Source organism: Brachypodium distachyon, chromosome 4 (assembly GCF_000005505.3).
Source record: "Brachypodium distachyon strain Bd21 chromosome 4, Brachypodium_distachyon_v3.0, whole genome shotgun sequence".
Taxonomy (NCBI): Eukaryota; Viridiplantae; Streptophyta; class Magnoliopsida; order Poales; family Poaceae; genus Brachypodium; species Brachypodium distachyon.
Window position 1 is genome coordinate 33916718 of NC_016134.3, and position 20235 is coordinate 33936952.

A 20235-nucleotide genomic window follows, 5' to 3' on the forward strand; every position below is an offset into this window, starting at 1 on the left:
GACCGGTGCCTAAACAAAATATCTGGCAATCGATATAAGCTGGCATCTTTGTGTCAGAAATTTTGTGTAGCCACACTATGGAGGGTCTAATGGACCGAATGGATCGATTGTACAGCCAATCTCCATCGTGACATGGGTGTTAAAAGTGGATGATTTTCGGACGGTCATATATACTTGCCAATATTGTGGTCATGTCATAATCTTGGTGGTGTCAAAATTTCGGTAAGACTACATATGGAGTTCAATCCAAACATGCCCTGCTGCCTGCTAGACCCATCGTGTGATCGCCGGATCAGCCGGCAGGACTGGGTCTTTTATTTACCTTCAAAATTATAGTGTACCTCACGGGTCACGGCCGGCCTCCCAGACTTACGCAATTCGGAAGGGGTTGGATATTAGCGAGGCTGATGATCGATTACAATCGGACTGCGCAAGCATAAGCTTGGCGGGAGCCCGGGAATCGACGGCTATATAAGCGGGTAAAGTTAAACCGCGCATCTGTTTCGTCCCGATTCCCGAACTCTAAACGCCCCATATCCTCTTCCCCCCAGTAAAGATTCGAGACCTAACTATCTTTCCCATGGATTCTCCGAGGAGCCCCGCGAGTTTCCTGACGCAGGCCAACGCCCTCCTCCGCAAGAACCTCTGCCTCCAGGCACCCCTCCGTTTCTCTCTCTCCCTCGCTCGTTTCTTTTTACCTGAATTATTTCTTGATCCGTTACTTTGCGTGCGCCCGCCACGTGCTTGTTAATATGCTTCCACCGTTCTTGGAGATGCAGCGGGGTGTGTCGAGCAGGCAAAGTGCCGACCATTTAGAGCTATTTTGTGGGGTTTGTGAATTATTAGCTCCAGTAGGGTTCGTATAAATCTGTTGGGCCAACTGTTCTAGGAGCTGTCAGACTTTCAGGGGTTTCTTATAGGATCACAGAGCAGCAACATCATTTGCATGGAGAAACATATGTTTAAAAAAAATCTTGATGTTCTTTTTATATTTTCATGCAATTGTTTGTGAAAACTACTCACAGATAGATGTGCACCTTGTTGTCTTTTCCAGCCAAATATGTTAGTGCAGTGTGGAGCATGTGGTTCTGTTCTTACTTATGATGCAGAAACTCATCATCTGATTCTGCTCATAATTTTGATGCAGAAGCGCAACCTAAAGACAAACATTGGCATCACTGTCTTCCCAATCCTCATCTGCGTTCTGCTTGTCGTGCTCCAGAACGTCATCAATAACGAACTCGACAAGCCCAAGTACCACTGTGGCTGTGCCTGTGTCGAGACCAACTTAGATGGAAGCTGCAAGAAGAGAGAGTGTGGCATCCAATACTCGACACTGGAGCAGGTTTGGAGCTGCGCAATTACAAGTCCACCAAGGTGGCCTGCCCTGATTCAGGTCCCCCAGCCTGAGTTCCGAGCTGTCAAGACATTATCCCAGCCATTTGATGATTTACCTGATCCCTCTTGCCGTGACTCTAAGTCTTGCCCCGCCACTGTCCTAATCACCGGAAAGGACCGAACGTTTGCTGAAAGTACGTGCTATTCCACAATACACAGATGTATACCAACTGTTCATGATTAAAATCAATGTGTGTCATAGTTCTTGACTATTTTCCAATTGACAGGTTTTTCAGGAGGTCTGTTCCCTGCTTTCTCTCCCACTCTTAATGTGACAGATTATCTTGATGCACTCTCCAGGATAGTTGCTGTGAGTTCTTTTGATGCTCAAATAAGTATCGCTCTTGCAAACTGGTCTTTTTGTTTTGTTTAGGGAATTACTAATTGGGTTGATTTGTCTTAGGGTTCAGATACGGCACCATGGTATACACAGTTGGTAGAGCCTGCGTTTTCTTCTTCGGATACTTTATATCTGGTCCAGCCTCAGTGCCTACCCTTCTTGTCGCAGAACATTTCATATAATGCAAGGGGCATACCCCTTCAGCTCAGTAAGTTAAATTTTCTTTCCCTGATATGTTGAATTTATAGTTCTGTGTCGGGAAACTTGAATCACTTTATCGGCAAGTAGATTAGGTTTAGGATGTGGTCCTGCATTGTGCGCATCACAATTTATTTGCATTGTAAGGAATTCTCGTTAGATATGGACCATCAATAGTTCAGACTTTTATGCGTCTTATTTTGACACTAGCACAACACCCGTGCGTTGCTACAGACCGGAAAAAATACAATACATGTTGAAAGATGTACTATCATTCGCCATCTGAGATCAAATAATCCATTTCTCACTGGCATCTCCATGTTTTGTGTCTATTCAAATGGTGGTGTGATCTGATGGTGATGGACCGCGATCACCGAATAAGATCTTTATAGGAGTAAAGATATCTGTAATTATTTTATGTTTATGCCCTTCTGTGTGGAACTAACTGAAGCAATAATACCTAGAAAAGAGATATTTGTTGAAAAACTCTCATCATTATACTCTGTACTTAAGAGTTATTGTAGCATCAATTTATCAGTAGCAGGGTCTACACGCCAGCGAGAAAATGTAGCGATTCAAAATTGTGGCTTAGAGTAAGATGTGCGCTATTGAGGTGATACCGGCCGAGAGAACAATGATAGCGGGTAGCAGATAAGATAGAGATGACAGCGATGTGTAATTTGTTTTTCTAATTTGTTAGAATATGTGTCTGCTATGGCCAATATCAATAAATATTATTTATGCCACCTTATTTTGATGCAAGGGACCTTATATATATATATATATGTAGAAGTTTACGAAACCAGCTATCTGCTACTTAGAACATTGATTGGAAATAATACATATGTTTTCGTGTACTGAGTACTAACTGTTTATGTTTTCTCTTTGACAACAATAGTTAGACATGTTCATCTTTGTTTTGAACTCTTCATTAGGCCTTCTATGATTCCACCTCTGATGTCCTTATCGAATGAACCAGATATACAGTGCGTTGAAGGTTTGCTGCTATGGCGCGACAATATATCTGTTATCAATGATGAATTATCAAAGGGTTATATACAAAAAGGAGGACAACCAAACGAGTTTATTGCAGGTTATCTTTCTATCTTCATGGTACCAATTTTGGGCCTCTCTGCATTTGTAATGGGATTTCATCCGTGTGAGATATACAACTTCCTAATACCTACTGACAAACTGGCACTTGGATGCTGCCCCTGTTACTAATAGTTGCATGGGTCCATCTATGAGACTGTGAGAACAAAGGCTCTGTGGGTACATATAGTAACACTTATTTGCATCCATTGTAGAACTTGGCATCTTTGTGTTACTAATACTATATAGTTGCATTCTTTTTGCAGGTTATGACTTCATGAATACGACGGAATATGGCCTTGATATAAATGTTTGGTACAACTCTACTTATAACGATAAAACTGCATATTCATTCATCGCAGCATTACGAGTTCCACGTTTGGTGAATGCTGTATGTGTTATGTTTTCATTAATTCATCTCGAAGTAATATCAGTGTACTGTAGAGCTTGGCAACTTTTCCTACTTATTCTTTGCTTCTCATAGGTATCCAACACATATCTCAAATTTATCAGAGGAACTGGGGTGGAAGTTCTACTTCAATATGTAAAAGAAATGCCCAAAGTTGGTACAAGTTTTAGGTTTGATCTCTCTTCTCTTCTCAGTGCGCTATTCTTCACATGGATCGTTGAACTGCTTTTCCCAGTGAGTATTATGATATGTAACATTTCTTTAGTACACTGCAAATAGAAAAGGTTGAACGTGTTGCAGCATCAGTAGAGCTTGCAAGTTAACTCTCCTTTCCAGGTTATGTTGACATATCTGGTGTATGAAAAGCAACAAAAGCTAAAACTTATGATGAAGATGCATGGTCTGAAGGATGGGCCTTACTGGATGATATCTTATGCTTATTTCTTTGTTCTGTCGGTTGTCTATATGACATTTTTTGTGATTTTTGGATCCTTGATAGGTAATGAACTTTGACAGTATTGTTGAAAAATAATTACTCACAAGGCATGTTTGTGGAAAATAAATATATATTCCAATCGACTTTGTTCTGTGCAGGTCTGAATTTCTTCAGAGTCAACAGCTATGGCATACAATTTGTTTTTTTCTTCGTCTATATAAATTTGCAAATTGCTTTTGCATTTTCTGTGGCATGTTTCTTTTCTTCTGTCAAGATGGCTACAGGTCAGAGACTTAAACTTGTAATTAATTCAAAAAAGTTCCTTAATGGTGACAAATTTCGTTTACCCTCCTGCTGCAGTGATTGGTTACATCTATGTATTTGGCTCTGGCTTACTGGGGGCATTTCTTTTCCGCTTTTTTATTGAGGACAGGACTTTTCCCCGTAAGTTCTTAGCTTGGCAGTAATCTCAAATCTGCAATTGGAATTTATATAATATGGCTGACAGCTTTGCATTCTCTACTCAGGTGGTTGGATACTAGTTATGGAGATTGTGCCGGGATTATCGCTCTATCGAGGACTGTATGAGCTTGGTCAATATGCATTCTCTGGAAGTGCTATGGGAGCCACCGGTATGATGTGGGAGAATTTGAAAGACCCAATCAATGGAATGTGTGATATCTTGATCATACTGACTGTAGAATCGGCATTACTGCTTGCATTAGCATTCTATTTGGATCAAGCCTCATCAGTAGGTGGTGGTGTCAGAAATCCCTTACTCTTCTTTAGATGTTCTCAGAAGAAGCATGCACCATCATTGCAGAAAACTAGCTTTGTGCCACAGGATTCTAAAGTAATCGTTGATATGGAAAAACCAGATGTTGCTCGAGAAGTAGGTTACCTGCCATACTTGGCACTTCCACCTTTTCCTACAGCTATATGTATTAAAATTCACACATTCATGTCTATTCAGAGACAGGCAGTTGAGCAACTATTGATGGATTGTAATACAAACCAAGCTATCATCTGCTACAACCTCAGGAAGGTTTATCCTGGAAGGGACGGTAACCCAGACAAGCTGGCTGTTCGAGGATTGTCTCTTGCCCTACCAAAAGGCCAGTGCTTTGGAATGCTTGGCCCAAATGGAGCTGGGAAAACATCCTTCATTAGTATGGTATAGTACTTAAAACTTAAAAGCATGCACTAGCAGTTTTTATGGAAGTTGCATAAAGTCTTGCCACATGCCTTGATTAACTTTTCTGTCTCTCCTCAGATGATTGGGCTTACTAAGCCTACATCTGGTACTGCTTATGCCTATGGAATGGATATAAATATGGACATGGACGACATATACACAAATATGGGCGTGTGCCCTCAGCATGAGTATTTACTCGAACAATTAAATTATCAGGCCAAGAGCTTTCTTTCCCACATCACTTCATGGTAACTGGTGTTGTCTTAAATGCAGCTTACTTTGGGAAACATTAACAGGAAAAGAACATCTGTTCTTTTATGCTAGACTGAAGAATCTTAAAGGTGCTGCATTAGTGAAGGTACCTCATATTTCATTGTTGGAGAACAAAAACTGATATGTCTTTATTGAGCAGTCATACTATTCAGCATCCCAGAGTGTGAACAGTAGTAACATTCATTATCTCTGTCGGATTTGAATTTTGAACACGTCGACTTTTGTTCCACACTCAGGCTGTTGACGATTCTCTGAAGAGTGTAAATCTGTTTGGTGTTGGTGATAAGCAAGTGGGGATGTACAGCGGAGGCATGAAAAGAAGGCTCAGTGTGGCAATATCATTAATTGGGGACCCCAAAGTATTTTTCTTGTTCATATGTTTCAATCTTCAACCCTTCCGTAGAAATTCAACCAAAAATTGGTTATGACACTGAAGGAAACATTATATAGGTTGTTTTCATGGATGAGCCAAGCACAGGACTAGATCCTGCATCAAGAAATAACCTGTGGAAACTTGTGAAGGAAGCCAAGAGAAACCGTGCAATTGTCCTTACTAGTAATTATGATTATCTTTTCCCTGTGCACTCATGCATCTAAATCCTAGGCTCCAGTCCACCACTTTACTGCTTCTGAATGTAACAATGGATAGCATCTGATCTGACAGCACACTCGATGGAGGAGGCAGAGGTACTTTGTGATCGGCTTGGCATTTTCATTGACGGCGAGTTCCAATGCCTCGGAAACCCTAAAGAGGTACGTACATTATTTTATTAAATCACGGAAATTACTCTAGCAAGACTTCTAAAAAGATTTTTCCCTGTAAAATAAAACGATTTTCCACTACAATGCAATACAGCTAAAGTCGAGATACGGAGGTGCATACATATTTACAGTTACAACATCTCCGGAACAAGAACAGGAGGTTGAACAACTAGTTCATCACCTGTCGCCCAGTGCAAACAAGATCTACAATCTTTCTGGGACTCAAAAATTTGAGCTGCCAAAGCAGGAGGTGAGGATAGCCGATGTTTTTCATGCCATTGAGATTGCGAAAAGCAGGTTCAGCATACATGCCTGGGGCCTGGTTGACACAACCTTGGAGGATGTCTTCATCAAGGTTGCCAAGGGATCACAGGTGTTCAATGATTTTGCATAGATCTTAACCTAGAGAGTGTCTTCGACGTGGATAGCAAGGGACCCCAAGCACACTCCGTGCGACATCGTACATAATCTTGTGCATTCATAGCATACAGTTTTGGGGGTGGGGGTGGGGGGGGGGGGGGTTAGAAATTAATAGTAGCATCTAGGTGGTTACAGGAAAAGCATTTTTTTTCCCTACGTATATGATATTATGATGTGGTCCAAGAGACCCTTCTTTTTGAATAATAGAAAGATATTCATGATAGTGCTACCACAGAACATAAACATTCTGCTTCTGTTTGTTGCTGCTCTTAGTATAATTTACTGGTACACAACGTTCAGATTTAACCCACAAGGGGACTTCAGTATCTGTGATGTTCTTGTGCTTTTATTAATTGTACCAATGAATTTGGCTAGAGATGCTGCAAACTCACCTACACCCGGTGAAAAGAACAATCACACGGCCAAAAGAAAAATCCCGAAGATACTCAATGATGCCAAGTTTATATAACATGACCTGCCAACTACATCGAATTGCTGATCAAACAATCTATTGGGAATGTTCTCTAATGTTTATCTACGAAACGAGTATAACTACCACAAGTTTCTGGCGAATGAAATGAACGCAAACAAGCAAGCAGCCGCGCACGAGGGATTAGCGCCGACAGCCATTTGGCATTACTAAAAGGCCGTGATCTACGGCGCGAGCTGAAGTGACATGCAAGTCACATGTGCGACCCGACTGGCAAATGGGCGCCTATTCCTGGATGAAGGCTCGAACTTATAACTATTGTAGATCTCCTGGCGGTGATTGGCTGGTGATGTTTGCGTGACCTGTGAGCGTTGGAATTTCGGATCGCCGAAGAAAAGCTCTTTGTTCTCTTGACTTGGCTTAATGGGTCACACCGGCCAGAATTTGCCGGTGCATGTGATGGGAGAGCCCACTTTATATTCTACCTTGGTCAAGGAGAATATTTCGAGGAAGGGAAGTTTGCCGGTCCATGTTCGTTTTTCTTTTGTATTTATATTCACTCGTGTGAGCTATACATGATTGTTTAGATGGAGACAGTATGATTCGGGGATTGGAGAATGGATCGGTAGTCAAGCGTGCATGTATAGTTGCGGATCTAGTTAAGACTTAAGAGATCACAGCCTCAGAAAAAGAGTTGCTGCTGGCGGAGACAGGGTATGCTTGGTTTGTGACAAAGCTAACCTTATATAATGTTGGCAACATTTTGCTTGCTGACCTTATATAATGGCCCTCACTTTGTCAACTACTCCGTATTTGGTCAAAATTTGTGAGATAGATAGATGGAGGGGCTCATACCGGCAACCAAAATTTTGGGTAAGAACCAAACAAGCACCAAATAGATGTAGACTATCAATATTTTGGCTTGACTACTTTGGGCATCAACCAAACAGACAAATCGAGATGTCCCTCGCCACGACCGACCTCTCTTGGAGGACCTGCCACACACTCGTGGGATCTCGCCATGTTCCTATCATGAACCAAAAATTAGAGCATGCGATGCAATGCACCGATTGATACTTTAAATATCCACGTGGCTAGAGATCAGGGGTTGGGGTTGTCCTCCTTTTCGAAAAGAGGGAAACGTAAACTCTTTTTCCCTGTTAGATCAATTAAGCATTAAACAAGCATATCTAAAGTTTGGCAAATAAACACATTTTTGTTCGTCATCCTATAAGTCCTTGTGGAACTCTGGCCATTGAATCAATTCAACCTTAATGAATATTTAACGACTTTTCTTCTTTTAACATCCTTTTTCCCATTAATAAAAAACAAAATATTGGTATATAAAATATTAATTCTAATGTCTTTTTGTTGTAGTAATCTTTCTAACCACGTTTTGTAGTCTATTCCCTTCGGTTACCCCCTCCTATCTTGATCTAAAAAATTTGTAATTGTCTTTCTAGATGGATGTCGCTGTGTTCGCTCGACCATACCAGTAACCCAAAGGATCCATCTTTGATGGCAACCACGGAGCCATCATGGTGACAGAAGGGGAAAATAAACGTCGAGAAACTGGGTGTGACATTTATGTCCACAAGAAATATCCTAAAGGATGAATAGAGAGAAACTGAGACTATTCTTACTCTCCCATCCAACTTTACACATGGTTTTTTCGGACTTTTTAGAAATTATAATTAGGATTGTCTATGACATGTCACGAATTGTAACAATAATACAATAGATTTTTTAGAACGACTCCTCTGAGGAAAATTCTTTATATCCGGTGAAAGATAATCAGCTTTTCTAGAATTTGGACGTTTCAAACTTGTGATCGGCTTGCGAAGGTGAAGGAGAAAAACTTGCCATCATCACACCAGGGGCCAGTCACGGCAGAGACCGTCAGCCACGTCAGCGCCACGTAAGCCTCACGCCAGGGGCCACGTCATCCGCGCGGCGCTTGGGCCCGCGTGCAGTGCCGCCGCACGCTGGAAAAGGAGTCCACGTCGACCACGTGCTCGGGAAAGGAGAAAGGAGCGAGGAACATTTGTGCTTTTCCTCCGCTGCACTGTCCCTCTCTCTCTCTCGGCGCAATCCATCCATTATTCTCTCGCTCATTCCCCACTCCCTCCCCTCTCTCTTCCCCCCCTCGCTGCTGCGCCGCCGGAGACGAGCTGGTGCGCCGCTGCCGTGTCCCGGGGTTCCGCTCCCTCTCCATCTCGCCTCCTGCTTCAGCTTCTCGGTTGGCGCTTCATGTGGTGGTCCTGCGGTAGGCTCCGCGGGGGCGGGGGTGCTCCTGGACGAGACGCGCTGGTTCGGTGTGGCTGGTTGGTTGGTGTTTGGAGATGGGTGTGATTTGACTGGATTTTGCGGAGGTTCAGGTTTCCGGGGTGTGGTTTGGTGCTTTTGGCGGCGGAAGAAGGCCGGATTTCGGCGCTGATTTGGCCGTTTTGTGGAAGGGGAGGTGCGTGTTTGGTGCTCTTTGAGGCCGATCTGGCAGGGTTCGTGCCGGGGAGTTAACTGTTTTTTCGCGATTTGGAGGAGTAGCTGTTGGATCTTTGCAAGGTCCTTTTTTCGTGGTGGTAAGCCATGGGGCTAGCGCCGCCGGAGCTGGGGCAGTTTGACGGGTGGGAGAGTTCTGGCGAGGAGGAGCGGGAGAGGTGGGGATGGTGCCGGCGCAACCGCAGCAACAGGCGGCGCCTTCCCCGGAAGGGCAGTGAGGATGCAAGCGTCACCACTGGGTGCTGCATCCGGCTGTGGCCTATGGGGAGCTGCCCACCGCCGCCACGGTCCAAAGGCGACACCTCCACTAGCAGTGCCAGCACGCACGGTGGTAATGCTCTTTCTTTCTTTACCTGGAGTGAGATGTGCAATTTACATGTTCTCTCATGCTTCCATTAGTGTGGAAGATAAGTTAGTTATGGTTGTGATAATAACAGGTCGTAAGTTCCAATGCAATGACTCTGCTGGCGATACCGTTCTGGGTATTTAGATATGATACAACGCGTGTCATAGTTGGTGTGGGGTTAGTCTGTTATTGTAAATGTTGGGGATGTGTGTAGTTTGGTGGCTAATTTGCTGGAGAGTTGAGAGAGCTACTTGTGAGTGCAGCTCTTTAGGCATGTCCAGGCGTAGTCGTGTGGAACAATGAATGAATAAATAGACTAGTAACTACTATAACAAGCAGATAAAAACACATAAAGCACCAAGCACCAAATGTAGTACTGCCTCCCACCAAACTTTGGGCACCATATTTCTAGCTGAGACGCAGTTCTTATTACCACCTAATTAATGTGGAATTGGAAGATGAAATTCTGGAGGGGTAAGTGTACCTGTGGGGACAGTGATGTGAGTGATTTTCAGAGTATCTATTTTTAGAATAGCATGTGGCAATTTTGACCCGTACAGGGCCGGATCTTGTAAGAATTTATGGAAAATGATGCACAAGCAATGGTTGTCATTAAAGTTGTGTGACCAAGCCCGATGCATTATTACGAAAGAAGACAAGGAGATACATTGGCTTATTCGCCCCCCTGACATAAATCAGTAAAATTTAATCACTCCCACAGGGGTCAAACTGTCAAACCCAGGTCTGCATGGAGATGCCACTGTGTTTCCACCATTAGGCTAAAGAATAACATTAGCTTCTGCGATGCGCCATGATTGTTGATATCTTAGACTCAGCCATCTGACTCTGTTTTTGACGATGTTATCTCCTCAGGTGTGATGTTTGAAATAGTAGCTGCTTTGTCAAATATTATTCATCAAGATTGCTTTGAGGATCCCATTGATGGTAATGGTTATTTAGGATAGGTCAGAGATAAAGATAGCTGCTTTGTGGAACATTTTTGGTTTACCTGGTTTTGACTATTTCTTAGTACAAACAATACATGGTTAGATCACAGATAGATCATTTAGATCTAGTTTTGCATTTTTATGCTGTGCTTGGAAGGTGCTGCCACCTGTGAAGTATCTTTACTCAACCAATACCTGCCAGCTGCCTTGGAGTTGTAGAAGTGCATTCTGGTCTAAGATTCGTGTAAACAAGATTAATTTGGTAATTAATAGTGCTAAGCTGTCGCAGGATCGCAGCACACATCTCTATTGCCATACTTTGACCTGGAGGATCTCCGGTGATCCTCTCCTAATCCATTTGTACTCCTCTGATCCTCCCATTCCCACCTAAATCCTGACATCAGTACTTCCCTGCTGCCCTTGGTAATCCGAACGAGCGTGAATAACCACTGCAGCTTGCAAGGTCGTTAATTTGCGTCTGGCAGCTTTTGTACTGCATCAATAAGGTTGTATTTGCTCTTGGATAAACTGCGATGAGAGAATTGTGTAGTGTTTACTCTGGTTACATAAATTCAGATTTATGGGTATACAGTTACTGTCTAATATCATTTTATGTGTAAAGTTAGTACCTGGCCCACAACTTAAATACCTTTCTACAAGTACCTCTTAATTTAGGACCAGTTAGTACCAGAACTTGCACTTTGATATGAACTTCTGCCATAAGTATAGATTGAAATTGTGTTCCTTCACATTGTTATTGTGGGATTCTTGCATTAGTATGGTATGCTAAAACTATTGTCCACTTCATGGAATAGCAGAAAAGTCAACAGAAAATGGTAGCAGGAACCAGCCGGTTGCATCAGTAGTCTCAGGCTCGACATCCACCAGTAATGCCGAGAGCAGTTCATCAGCATCTAAAGCTGGAGAGGAAATAAAGGTTTCCTCTCAGTTGCGCAAGTTTGCATTCAATGATCTAAAATGTGCCACCCGGAACTTCAGGCCCGAGAGTCTTCTTGGTGAAGGGGGTTTTGGGTGTGTGTTTAAAGGCTGGATTGAGGAGAACGGAACTGCACCCGTGAAACCTGGTACAGGTCTTACAGTTGCTGTCAAAACACTCAATCATGATGGCCTTCAAGGGCACAAAGAATGGGTGGTATGTGCTTTGTTACATTCAAGCTATGCTTATTTTAATCATTTTTGCAATCCATTTTGAATTAGGATTCACCGCTTCTTATTCTACTTTGTTTCGCTCTTTGCAGGCAGAAGTTGATTTTCTTGGTAACCTTCACCATCCCAATTTGGTCAGGTTAATTGGATATTGTGTTGAAGATGACCAAAGATTGCTGGTATATGAATTTATGCCTCGTGGAAGTTTGGATAATCATCTGTTCAGAAGTATGTTGCTGACCAGTTCTTAAACCATCAAAGCTTTAAACTTTTCATAGAATCTTGGTCCTTTTTGTTGATCATATTGCATCTCTCAGGCTCAGTTTGGCATTGCTGAACTGTGCTGCGCTGAACTTATTTTATAATCTGCTTTTGAAAAATACACACGAAAGCAGGAAAAAGTTGGTTAGCCAAATACGAAAATAGCCAAAAGCCAGTTGGAAAAGCTGGATTATCATAATCCACCTCAATGCCGAACGCAGTCTCAGTTGGAAAAGATTAATTATTTAGGTGGAAATTTGAGGCTAAAATGAATAATGATTCTTCTGCAGGGTCTCTTCCTCTCCCATGGTCCATTAGAATGAAGGTTGCTCTTGGGGCAGCACAAGGTCTTTCTTTCCTTCACGAAGAAGCAGAAAGACCAGTCATTTATCGTGATTTTAAAACATCTAATATACTGCTAGATGCGGTAAGTGTTGAATCCATTATTGGATTGGATTATGCTTGTGCATCACATGACTCGCATAATTCACGTTCTATTATTCATATCTTGACTGTGCTCTTACAGGATTACAATGCCAAGCTCTCAGATTTTGGGCTTGCCAAAGATGGACCTGTAGGTGACAAAACTCATGTGTCTACTCGAGTAATGGGGACCTACGGATATGCAGCTCCAGAGTATGTCATGACAGGTTAGTGCTTCACCAGACATAACTTGCTGGCTCTGAAAGAGTACTTTTTAGGGGAACAGGAGGGGGAAAATCCCTACCTTCTTTTATTGCCTTCTTTTATTGCAAAAGAAGGGTATTGCCTTCTTTTATTGCAAAAGAAGGGTATGAAAAAACCGGATTATAACAACAAGCGTGCTCCAAAAGTAATAGATGCAAAAGTACTATGGAACACCAGAGTATTGGATCGAAAAGTATCCAACCAAGCACTGATTTTTTTTATTACATGCTTAAAGATATGAAATTGATATTTGTTGGAAGGCATAAATGTCAAGGATTATGGTTTAGTAATTTCTTATTAATATACTCCCTCCAATCCTTAATAAGTGTCTCAGATTTTGTACAACTTTGTGGTACAAAACTTCAACTAGTTGCTTTGGCTATGTGGGGGTATAACTAGTTAGATTGTATCTATCCATTCATGCAACCTCTGGTTTATGTGGAGAAAATGAAGTGGAAGAGACGAAAGGAGTCTCACTCTCATGTTTTTGGTTATTCTATATACAATTTGTGCGGAAATACACAAATCTAATACACATTGCAATAATAATTTACTTTAATAAATGTCACAGTGATTTGAAGTGGCGATACATGTGTCTCTATGATTAGTTATCTAATTAACATGTCTAGTAAAAAAAGTGGCAGGGACAAAGAATAGATGTCTATCTTTGAAAGTGGATACAGTGGTTAGAGTCGCAAATACTCACAGCGGACTGATTTTCTGGCAAATAAATCATGTGCTACCAATCCTGCCAAAGTGTAACTATCTTGCTAATACAAACCCCCATCGTCTTCTCAATTTGAAGGCCATGTTGGTACTGGATATCGGAATTTCATTTTCTTGTGCAGTTAAAGATCAAATACCTTTTTCCTCTAGCATTTTTTCATGTTATCTTTACTGTAATGTTTACTTGGTGTCATAAATTTCTTGCATCTTTCCCCAACTTTTCAGGTCATCTGACATCAAAGAGTGATGTCTACAGCTTCGGTGTGGTGCTACTAGAGATGATGTCGGGACGCAGGTCAATGGACAAGAACCGCCCAAATGGCGAGCACAACCTTGTTGAGTGGGCGCGGCCCCTCCTAGGAGAGAGACAACGTTTCTACAAGCTAGTGGACCCTCGGCTGGAGGGTAACTTCTCAGTCAAAGGTGCCCAGAAGGCAGCACAATTAGCGCGTGCCTGCCTGAGTCGGGACCCCAAGGCTCGGCCTCTGATGAGCCAGGTGGTTGAAGCTCTCAAGCCGCTGCTCAACCTCAAGGACATGGCCAGCTCCTCGTACTTCTACCAGACGATGCAAGCAGAGAGGATGGCGCATTCGAGCAGCTTGAATGGCAGGAGCAGCCATAGCGCCAAGGCACATGGCTCGTTTGCCCGGGCAAGCGGGCAGCAACCAGTGAGGAGCATCTCTGATGGCCCCCGTGCTTCGCCTTTTCGCTACTCACCAAAGCCGAACATGAAATGACTAGATTAGTGTGTAGCAATCCTGGTTGGGGCTTAAAATGTCAGAATCGGTTCCGGGAGGTGGAACTTGGATCGGGCGTCGTGGCTGGTGAACATCATTGTTGTACCATCTGATATCTCTGTCGTGTAGATTTGACATGTGAAGGATATAGGTGAAAGAAAAAGGTGATGAGATTTCCCTTGTGGATGAAATGTGCTGAAGCCTGAAGGTTAATCTTAGCTAAGTAGCTGGACGCTGACGTTAGACCGTCCCCCGGAAGTAAGAAGCCAGTTTGAGAGTGCTGCTTCTTTTGCAAGCACAAGAGCTAGTGGTGTTCAAAACGGTTTCTGTGAAACCGTGAAAAACCACCTTATACAAATTGTTGAACTAGTTTCGTGAGCTTGGTTAGTAACCGAAGGATTTGTACTAGAGCAGGCATGCCGAGTTTAGACTTGTTTGTTTGAACCCTTCACTTGGTGATCTAGAGGGAATGACAAGGATAAGAAAGATTGTAGTAGTTCATTTTTCCCTCAATTCCTCCCAACTCCGACCAATTGAAACCAGTAAGTGAGGGAGAAGGGGCGGTTGCTCGCGCGTGTCGATTGGCACCGTAGAGGAGCGAAAAGAGGGGAGAGAATGCCCGTGGGACCTGCCGCGCTGTGCCTGTGCGTTCTGATCTTATCTCCGTTCGTGGGACCCGCCTGTAAGCTGTTTTCTCTCCTCAGCCTTCTTCTCACAGCCGCACCCGCCGGTGCCGCAGATTAAGGACACGATGAGCTCTCTGTCTCCGCCGCTTCCTCTCCTTTCCACTTGCTCCATCCGAGGAAGGGTGGGCGAAAAGCTTCATCCGAGGAAGGGCGCGGACCCAACCCCTAGTATAGAGAAAGCGCGGCCCTGGTGGCTGCACGTCGACGCCCACTGTTCCGCGACGTGGCCCAACGAGCACCACACCACCGGCTCAGCGAGGACAAGGAACCGGGCGGAAGCGGAACCAGCAACCCCGCCAGCCCCCACGCGCCGCGACAGAAATCCACAGCAACCGTCGACGTGTACCCTCCCATCGGCGCCCCTTTCATCGACGGTTACTTGTATATAGATGTCTTGTTTTTGAGTTGGTTGAAAGTTAATTTAATCTGCCGGTGTTTTTCTTGATCCTGCACACACCTAATTTGAAACTAAAATTCGAAAGCCGTACTTCACGTAAAAAGCGCGTGACGGCCCATGAGCCCAGAAGGCGGTTAGATGCCCCGGCCCATCGTCGCCTGACCAGTACTCCGCAACTCCCTGTTTCCCCGAATACCCCCCAGCCAGCCGCATCTCGTCTCTGGGACGCCGCCTACCCCAAGTCCAGCTCCGCCTCGATCTGCCCCTCGCCGGCAGCACGCCGCAAGTCCAGCGCCCCTCGCCGCAGCTGCTCCTATCCTCCGCCATCTGCTCAACTTCTCTCTCGCTCTTGTCTTCTCAATTCTTTGTTCCCGTGGATGGATGCAGTGCATGGATAATGGATTAACTATTCAAGTCTGGGCTGGACCAGCACACCTGGCTAGGGTTCTTTGCCGACGCGTGTCGCGCTCACGACCCGAGCCAATCAGCTTCTCACTCTACTCAGTCCTCCTCTCCTCTGCGCCCGATCAAGCTAGTGCCAAAACCCTAGCTCGCTCCCAACCCCGGCGGACGACGCCTCCCTTCCCATAGCTTCGGCGCCCACCATCCCTCTCTCCCTCCCACCCGCGACGCCCGGCTTCCATCCATCTCCCCCCGGCAAGCGAGGTTCGGCGATGCCTAGACGGCGGTCGACGGCTGGGCGGATGGACGCCGCCATAGACCATTCCATCCCGATGGGGTACAACAAGGCCCAAGTCCGCAGCGTGGTCAACACCCTCCTCAAGGTTCCCCTCTCCCTTTCCTCCCTTTTCTGCTTCTTCGCGCTGAGATACTAGGGTTTTGTTTTGGGTTCGAGAGCCCCGCGGAATTATCTCTCAAGGGTCGACGTTTCCATGGGGCTGCTGCCAATTCTTACGATCGTGATTTCGGCTGGTTTGGTTAGGTGTATGGGACGGAAGATGGGAACCAACCCTGGGCGCTCCTGGAGGACAACTGCTACCAGGTGGTGCAGGACGCGCTCTTCGAGAAGCAGGAGGAGGAGGAGCAGCAGTCGGAGGAGGAGGACGTCCAGGAGGAGGGCGGAGCTCAGGTGAGCTAACTCTCTATTCCCTTGCTTCTTTCTATCTCCCATGTTTTTGGCAGTGTGTCTCATTCACATTGCTACCAATTTACCTGTCTGCTTCCCTGCAGACCAATATGTGCAACGCTGTGTTGCTTCTTAATTGACAATATAATGCTACTATCCCAACTGCTATTCAAAGATCAAAAGATCCTGCTCAATGACACTTGTTAATTTGGTATTTTAAGGTATTTTAGTGGATAGTATAACAATGATAATCTTTATGAGGTTTTTTCAACTGTTATAATCAATTCTTCATCTTGTTTGGCTAGGAGTATAGTGAACTGGTTCATCTTATACCATTCCACATGGTTGAAAATATCAATAGAAAATGAGGAATAAATTGTTTCTAATTTTGTTTGCTGGATCACATCATGAGACCAACCATCCTATTATTGAGGTTTCCCTTAGTGCAAGCCTGTCCATGGTCGCTTACTAGCTTAGTCTTTTCATGGTTTAGTATGCATTTACAAAAAAATTGAAGTGGATGCCAACGTAACAAGTTTTTTTTGTTATTTATAAAGCACCTTTTGCAGGAGCAGCAGCATGAGGAGTTTGAGGAGGATGACGAGGCTCCGGTGAGCTCCCTCCCCTTTTACTTTCTTGATTTGATCTCATGCTTTGATGAAAGAGTATCAGTGTGTGCCATTGCTACTCCTGCCAACTAATATATGCAACGCTACCGTGGGCGTGCTTTATCTAAGTGATAACCTCAAATCTTGGATGGTTGGTCCATCTGATGTTATCATTGATTTTTGTAGCATCAACTTAGTCTTCATTTTGTGTTCATATTGTAGTCATGTGGAATTCCATAATGACAGACCCGTTCTCTATATCCTTCACCAAACAATATGGGAAGAGCAGTTGAGCATTTCCTTATAAATTTCATCTTCAATGCTAGCATCCTATATCTTTGACCCAAACTATTATCAAACAAAATACCTTAAAATTCTGCCCCCTAGATCTAACAAGTGATTGTGTATTTGCACAGTTTGTGCCATTCTCTCATAGTTTCTTTGTTTTGGGGAGATTTACTTGTTGCTGCTTGGCTGCAGAAATAAGTGAATTGACTTGTGTCTTTTATGTTGCCTCTGGGCTGGCATAATTGACTGATGATTTGGAATTGTACAGTTTTAGCATTGCACTATGCAGTATGATAATTAAAAAAGCATGCAAAAATTGTTCTTAGTTGTGAAAAAATTGATGTTTAGCTCTAAACCAAGACCCTGAGCTATTAATTTTTCGTTTGAGTTTCTTATTCCGTTCAGTCAACAAAGCATATGCATTTTGTGTAATTCTTTCAAGGGCTTCATGTGTAATGCAGCAACAAGAAGCAGCAATGCACGAGGCACCATTAGAAAACAACATGACAATTGTGAGGGTGCACAGTGACTTACCATCTGAGGCTGCGTCAGCAGTTGAGGAAAAAGAGGAAGTTGTCCCTATGACCATCGATGCACCTGCTCACAGAGCTGTGCTGCCACAGCCTCTACCTGCAGTTGTTGCTACGGATGGATCAGTGAGTCCGAGAGTGATTCGGACTATGAAGAACATTTTGGTAATCGGCAACATGAGGCGCCTGTCCCAACTCCAGGAGGAGACGGGCTTTGCAACAAGAAGCGGCCAAGTAGATGGGATGTGAAGTGAAGTGCAGCACTTAACAGGTAATGTTTTTAATATCCGATCTTACTTTGTTATCATTAAGTTGGTATTAGTAGCCAAATTACTATGAGTAGTCAGTTATTTCATACCTATTATTATTATCCTTATACTTTTTATTAGATGGAAGATACTTGATTATGTTTTCCTTAGTTACTACCAGAAAAGTATCATTTAGATAAAACATTGCACGGTAAACGTGGATGACATTGAGTTTATGTAAAAACTTGGACGGTATTTATGTGTGGCCAACAAAGAATGAGGCATAGATCGTTCGAGATGGGTTGGTCAGGATGATGAGATTGGCTCACAACATAATTCATCATGGTGCTAATAATAGTAAAGGAGCTGGACAGTTTTCTGTTGTATTCGATCTTTCTGTTGTATGGAAATAGAAAGGTCCATACCAACCTGGCTTTGTTAATCTCCATGCCAATACAAATCATACTAATGGTCAATGGAGGTTGATGTCCATTGAGTTGTTAATCTCCATGTTAGGAAGTCTAAACCAAGCTTTGAAAAACTTGTTGCCTTGTTCGAAACCCTAACAAGCGCTCTTTTGTTATGACAGGAGATGAGGCTGATGCAAGTTCACAGCAAGAGTGGTGGCAGTGGCTAGTTGATGTGGTCTGAAGAACTGACTGAATTTGCAGCCGTACTGTAATGCTATGCTAGTATATACATGTATGTGTAGTAATCTGGAGAACTGGGTTTGCAGTGGTAATGTGACCCTAGTAGTATATTCTGCGTGAAGAATGTAAGAACGGCATGGCTGTTGCTGGCTAATTAGGTAATTTGACTCTAGTGTTTGTCTGGATCATGACCCCTGCGTTAGTTGGCTTGGCTGGATGTCTTGCACATTTGGGTTCGGGCTGATCTGTTGTTGGCAGAGCTATGTAACAGATCATATGGCCTTATGTATTTTTAATCATGCATGCATGTTAGTAACTTGGCTGCAGCTGTTATGTCCAGAAACATGCCTGTTGCTTTCAGGTTGTGTTTTGTCCTGGTCTTAAAATAGCGTAGGAAAAAGACCATGATGACTCCAAATCCTTGTCAAATTACTTGGTTCTATGGGACAATTCTGACCTTGAGAAAGAATTAGAGAATGAATCCTTCCTGTGGTTAGAATTAGCACACACTGCGATGGTTGAAGAATTAATTCGGTCACTATATCATTGAACCCAAGAACTATCATGTGCCAATAATTTGTTGAACCGTGCATTCAGTTTATTGAACCATGCATGAACTGTGTCAATAATTTGTTGAACCGTGCATTCTTCTTTGAAAGGGAACCCTGCAAATTGAGAAGGAGTTTGTTGCTTTAGGCATTGCAATGTCATCCCCTGTTCCACAAACCCAATCAGTGTTTGAGATCAATGAAATGGGTTGTTACAATGGCAGCACTGGGTGGATATTGGTTTCAGTCATTAGTGCTCTTGATGAAGACTTTTATGATAGATAAAAGGTAGCTCGGTAGAAGCAATGATTTGATGAATTTGAAACATGCCTTTGGAATGTGAGGTTACAGCCAGTCATTTAAATGTGCTATCCTGTGTCATGAACCTTTTTGCCCATGAATGAGCAAACATAATGCAGAAGGGAGCTAGGCCCTATCCATGCCTTGAAGAATTTGAGACTGGAGTAGGAAGAAATAGACCATAGGAAACAGAGGACTTATGATGATGATACAGAAGGGGATAGGACCTCATGTCTTGAAGAATTTTAGATACTAGAGTAGGGAGAAATAGACCTTAGATAACAAACGCCCTACAATTTAAAAATCACTGGTTATTTCAGAAGTGAGATATAGGGTGTCTGATTCAGTTACTAAATGACTCAACTAGGATACGGACTCTTAGTTCTAACAAACTATAGATCTATTAACACACTCGATCTATCACATATTATTAATTGATTATGGATTCAACATTTTTCTGACTTCTGGCAAATCTGGCTGTCTTGCTACTGCTGGACTTCCTGGCCATCATTACCACACGTATTGTCACTGACTTGTTGTTACTGCCATGATGATCTTATTGCATGACCC

General features: G+C 43.4%; 3 protein-coding genes across 5 annotated transcripts; all 3 read left to right on the forward strand.

The window, feature by feature from the left end:
* Nucleotides 1-485: 485 nt before the first annotated feature.
* On the forward strand, nucleotides 486-6497 carry LOC100846844 (ABC transporter A family member 7). The gene is made up of 18 exons (XM_003576399.4): nucleotides 486-655; nucleotides 1148-1532; nucleotides 1626-1708; nucleotides 1802-1946; nucleotides 2916-3029; nucleotides 3295-3419; nucleotides 3513-3671; nucleotides 3774-3936; nucleotides 4032-4157; nucleotides 4234-4317; nucleotides 4401-4765; nucleotides 4847-5047; nucleotides 5147-5256; nucleotides 5342-5426; nucleotides 5578-5700; nucleotides 5792-5897; nucleotides 6006-6094; nucleotides 6198-6497. The coding sequence occupies exons 1-18, from the start codon at nucleotides 581-583 to the stop codon at nucleotides 6495-6497; spliced, it is 2838 nt and encodes a 945-aa protein (XP_003576447.1). The 5' UTR covers nucleotides 486-580.
* Nucleotides 6498-9015: 2518 nt separating this feature from the next.
* LOC100832380 (probable serine/threonine-protein kinase PIX7) lies at nucleotides 9016-14769 on the forward strand. Of its 2 annotated transcripts, none has more exons than XM_003577971.4 (6): nucleotides 9016-9783; nucleotides 11561-11898; nucleotides 12005-12140; nucleotides 12464-12600; nucleotides 12700-12823; nucleotides 13812-14769. In XM_003577971.4, the coding sequence occupies exons 1-6, from the start codon at nucleotides 9540-9542 to the stop codon at nucleotides 14321-14323; spliced, it is 1491 nt and encodes a 496-aa protein (XP_003578019.1). In that variant the 5' UTR covers nucleotides 9016-9539; the 3' UTR covers nucleotides 14324-14769. The 2 variants fall into 2 exon arrangements, with proteins under 2 accessions (XP_003578019.1, XP_010238085.1); XM_010239783.3 differs by having other exon boundaries at nucleotides 9017-9783; nucleotides 11564-11898.
* A 793-nt stretch (nucleotides 14770-15562) lies between these two features.
* Nucleotides 15563-19143, forward strand: LOC104584662 (proline-, glutamic acid- and leucine-rich protein 1). Of its 2 annotated transcripts, none has more exons than XM_010239785.3 (5): nucleotides 15563-16191; nucleotides 16350-16496; nucleotides 17063-17104; nucleotides 17851-18190; nucleotides 18757-19143. In XM_010239785.3, the coding sequence occupies exons 1-4, from the start codon at nucleotides 16081-16083 to the stop codon at nucleotides 18166-18168; spliced, it is 618 nt and encodes a 205-aa protein (XP_010238087.1). In that variant the 5' UTR covers nucleotides 15563-16080; the 3' UTR covers nucleotides 18169-18190; nucleotides 18757-19143. The 2 variants fall into 2 exon arrangements, with proteins under 2 accessions (XP_010238087.1, XP_010238086.1); XM_010239784.3 differs by having other exon boundaries at nucleotides 15567-16191; nucleotides 17051-17104.
* Nucleotides 19144-20235: the final 1092 nt, after the last annotated feature.

Excerpts from the sequence above, each read along its gene's own strand:
- LOC100846844 (XM_003576399.4), top strand. The coding sequence starts at position 581 with ATGGATTCTCCGAGGAGCCCCGCGAGTTTCCTGACGCAGGCCAACGCC. Across the intron at positions 1,947-2,915 it reads GGGCATACCCCTTCAGCTCA|ATATACAGTGCGTTGAAGGT; the intron begins GTAAGTTAAATT and ends CGAATGAACCAG. Across the intron at positions 6,095-6,197 it reads GCCTCGGAAACCCTAAAGAG|CTAAAGTCGAGATACGGAGG; the intron begins GTACGTACATTA and ends AATGCAATACAG.
- LOC100832380 (XM_003577971.4), top strand. The coding sequence starts at position 9,540 with ATGGGGCTAGCGCCGCCGGAGCTGGGGCAGTTTGACGGGTGGGAGAGT. Across the intron at positions 12,141-12,463 it reads GGATAATCATCTGTTCAGAA|GGTCTCTTCCTCTCCCATGG; the intron begins GTATGTTGCTGA and ends ATTCTTCTGCAG. Across the intron at positions 12,824-13,811 it reads TCCAGAGTATGTCATGACAG|GTCATCTGACATCAAAGAGT; the intron begins GTTAGTGCTTCA and ends CCAACTTTTCAG.
- LOC104584662 (XM_010239784.3), top strand. The coding sequence starts at position 16,081 with ATGCCTAGACGGCGGTCGACGGCTGGGCGGATGGACGCCGCCATAGAC. Across the intron at positions 16,497-17,050 it reads AGGAGGAGGGCGGAGCTCAG|CACCTTTTGCAGGAGCAGCA; the intron begins GTGAGCTAACTC and ends TTATTTATAAAG. Across the intron at positions 17,105-17,850 it reads AGGAGGATGACGAGGCTCCG|CAACAAGAAGCAGCAATGCA; the intron begins GTGAGCTCCCTC and ends TGTGTAATGCAG.